The sequence below is a fragment of the Notothenia rossii genome (assembly GCF_949606895.1).
Source record: "Notothenia rossii genome assembly, chromosome: 12".
NCBI lineage: Eukaryota > Metazoa > Chordata > Actinopteri > Perciformes > Nototheniidae > Notothenia > Notothenia rossii.
In genome coordinates, this window is record NC_136911.1 from 14,123,167 (window position 1) to 14,126,704 (window position 3,538).

The window sequence follows — 3,538 nt, forward strand, 5'->3', positions numbered from 1 at the left end:
TATTTTCATGTGATTTGTTTTACTGTATGAACACATATTGCCCTCTTAATAATAATAATAATAATAATAATAATAATAATAATGGTGCTATTTCATGAATTAGTGCACGTATCACTTGATTGGCTTCAAGGCTTGAATTCAAACACTTTTTTCTTTATTTCCCTCAGTAACTATAACTTGAGGATATGTCAATTTGGACAGAACTTTTTTTAATTCCACCTATCTTCTCACATTTGCTCAGATATAGTCCTTCCAATGCTCACCACATTAATTCATGTGAAAAAAGATTGACAAAAAACGACCTTATGAACAGTTTTAATATCCAGAAATCTTAAGTGTGTGTTTTTTGCGATCAGCAAGGATATGCTTGTTTTATTGCAATACCATGTTTTACAAGTATTTTCACATCTGTAAACAGCAAAATGAGCGAGATTGTGTCATGGTGGATATACATGTTATAATCAAAACCAACCATAGGGAGATATGTTTGCTGTAATAATCACAATAAAAGGTACAATACAATAGCTTGAACTACAAAATGAGCTTCATACGAGATAATCAAGTATTAGTGCACATTGCATGGAGATCAATATTGTTTTTTTAAATGCACAAGTATTTTAAGGCAGCAATTAAAATAATGATAGAGGTTGCTGGTTACAGTGCAATGAGGGGATACAAATCCCTAGTTATCCTTGCAGCCCGTCTGATCTGTGGCCTTCATCTTGGACAGGTCGACTCCTTCTTGGATCAGCAGCTCTTTAGCATACCTCACAGTCTCCGCTGGCAGGAAGCGAGAGCGCCCAAGGATCCAGGCGTAGTCAAAGTGGAACAATCGCAAAATGTCCGTGCAAGAGTACACAACGGTCACGCTGGTGTAGTCCGTGGTCACAACCCAGTAGCTGCCGTAGGGAGCAACTGGGAGGGGGGGGGGGGGGGAATACAAGACATATTTGTGAAGCAGAGGTTAACGTTTTTTATAAACCTTAAAATATATAATAAGAGAAAGAAACATCCTAGTTGTATGACTAAATAGATCTTGATCATGTTAATGTTCATTACACAATTAAATATTCCCATGGAATACACAGTTAAATAGAATCTTAAATTTGTTTCACGGTTGTTAGGGGTTCATATGTTTCATCTTTAAGTGGAATTTGCAGATCAGTTTCTTTATGCAACTTTTATAGATGTGTAGGCCACCTGAGGTTGTTTTAACTTTTACATTCCTATATGTTGGAATTAAGGACAAAATCACTTAAAAAAACGACAGTATCATCCGCATACTGAACAACAGCACACTGTATGAATACTTGTATATTATCACCCAAAAGCTTTGTGTTGGCTCTTCAACCACGATGAGCTCAAATAAACTACATTTCTGTCTTTTTGTTTAAAGGAACCGCATAATATTTGTAATGATAATTATCGTACAACATTATAATCTCAAAAGATCAAACAAGACTTGATAAAGAAGAACAACACAAGAGAGATAAAAGAACCAAAAACATGTACACTACACAATCCACTTACAATAGGAGAAGCCGACTCCAAGTTTGGCCGGTTCTCTGGGGTCTGGGATCACTGCTGTCCCTTCTGCTACTTCCACATTGCCTTTACTGAGAGAGAAAGAGAGAGAGAGAGAGAGAGAGAGAGAGAGAGAGAGAGAGAGAGAGAGAGAGAGAGAAGACACACACTTTGATACACTTTGAATTCTCTCAAACAAATATGTAAAATACAAAAGCAGAGTACATGTTTGAAGGAAAACCAAGATTAGGGAAAATAATCTAACTAAAAAAGGATCAAAATGTCCATCATCTCCCAGCATACAGAGGGTTGTGTCCAAAGTACTGTCTTTTTTCTTTTTCATAATAAGCATAGACTCCTCCCTAAGGTGTGACACCATAGGCCTTTAGTCATCTCCATAACTAATAATTAGTTATATAAAGTCATTATAACCACTGGTGTGTTATAATGATGATCCAATCATAGTAAGGGCCCAAATATTGGATGTAAAGAGTTCACTGAATGTATGTAATATTTGTCGGTTATGATTTTTTAGTGAATAGTAAACATAGCTGAAGTCAGAATAATTAGTAATGTGGGTATCAGCAATCAAAAAAAAAAATGTTAGCTCATGGTTCCTCAGACACACACCTTTTGAATTCTGATCAAATTCACGTAACCTAAGCATATGTAACACAGTCTACAGCTTATCAACCATCCTACATTTATCCTACATCCTACATCTAAAATGTAAAAAGAAATCCCCAATATTATTAAGTTTAAAACAGTCGTGGTTGTTCAGAAGAAGTAAATATGTGCAATACATGTATTTTTTAAGCTTATAATAAACTTTCAGATGACGATATGATTTGTAGTGGTGGTGGAAGATGGATTTTGTAACCTCTGGACAGAGCTATTTCCCTGTTTCCAGTCTTTATGCAAGGCTAAGCTAACTAGTAGCCTCTGGGTCAAGATTCATATTAACCTAACAAATGAAAAGACACATGAAAGCGGTAACAAGACTCTTTTTTTGAAGTTGGAGAAACAATGAGTAAGCACATTTCCCAGAATGATGCAATCTAGTCAATCAAGTCAGATTGAAAAGAAAGATTAGTGGGTTTGTTTTCAAGAGTCTGTAACACTGAACAGAAATGAAGTGATTGGTCAGGTCATAACAACATAATAAATATCCTTGGATACTCACTAGAATCCGCTGTTCAGCACCTGAATGGTACCATCTTTCCTCAAAGCGTAGTTTGCCTCGATGCACTTTCCTCTCTCGAAGGAAGCAGGCAGCTTCTCGATCTCATACCACTTCCCCAGATACTGTTAGCAGAGAGGTTGCATTAGTTCTGCGTAGTTCCGTGAATAGTATTTGATTGAATGTTTGAATGGTTGTTTACTTGTTGAAGATTGAAGTTAGGCTGCACTTTGGGGTCAGGACAGGGACCCCAGTGATAGGTCTGAGCTGACACCAGAGGGAGGAGCAGGAGGAGGAGGTAGAAGGCTGACATTGTTCCTAAAAGTAAGTATATGTAAGTATGAGCCGCTAAATGCCACAACTCACAGCCAACACAGTACATACACACATTTTTAACCAACTTTATAATAGATTGAGTGCACGCAATCTGGTCAAATTCGATTTGATTGTTAATTTTTTTCGTTAATTAAAAAAAAAAAAGAAGCTTTTTTCTATTTTTATTTTGCAGAATGTCTTATGCATCAAATGGACATTATATCATCTTGTAATCTGCTTATTTATCTAAATAGTTATCACCGCAATAAACCATATTTAATTTCGTCTTAATGTACATTATTTAATTTCATATTATTTTCTTGTATATTATATTTACATGTATATAGACTTATTGCAATAATTTGTATTTGTATTTTGGTATTTTATTATATATTATATTATTATATTATTATATTATATATATTGTTGGAGGAGCTCGGGTCAGAATACTTTCCTAGCCATTTCTACAGTCTGTAGCTTATACATACAATAATACCTTTGAATTTGAATTGAAAAATT

General features: G+C 35.2%; 1 protein-coding gene across 1 annotated transcript; it reads right to left on the minus strand.

The window, feature by feature from the left end:
• Positions 1-299: 299 nt before the first annotated feature.
• On the minus strand, positions 300-3,048 carry LOC307026678 (apolipoprotein D-like). Its single transcript, XM_079662258.1, has 4 exons — positions 2,907-3,048; positions 2,708-2,829; positions 1,531-1,616; positions 300-915 (listed from the first exon to the last, which is right to left on the minus strand). The coding sequence occupies exons 1-4, from the start codon at positions 3,015-3,017 to the stop codon at positions 683-685; spliced, it is 552 nt and encodes a 183-aa protein (XP_079518384.1). The 5' UTR covers positions 3,018-3,048; the 3' UTR covers positions 300-682.
• Positions 3,049-3,538: the final 490 nt, after the last annotated feature.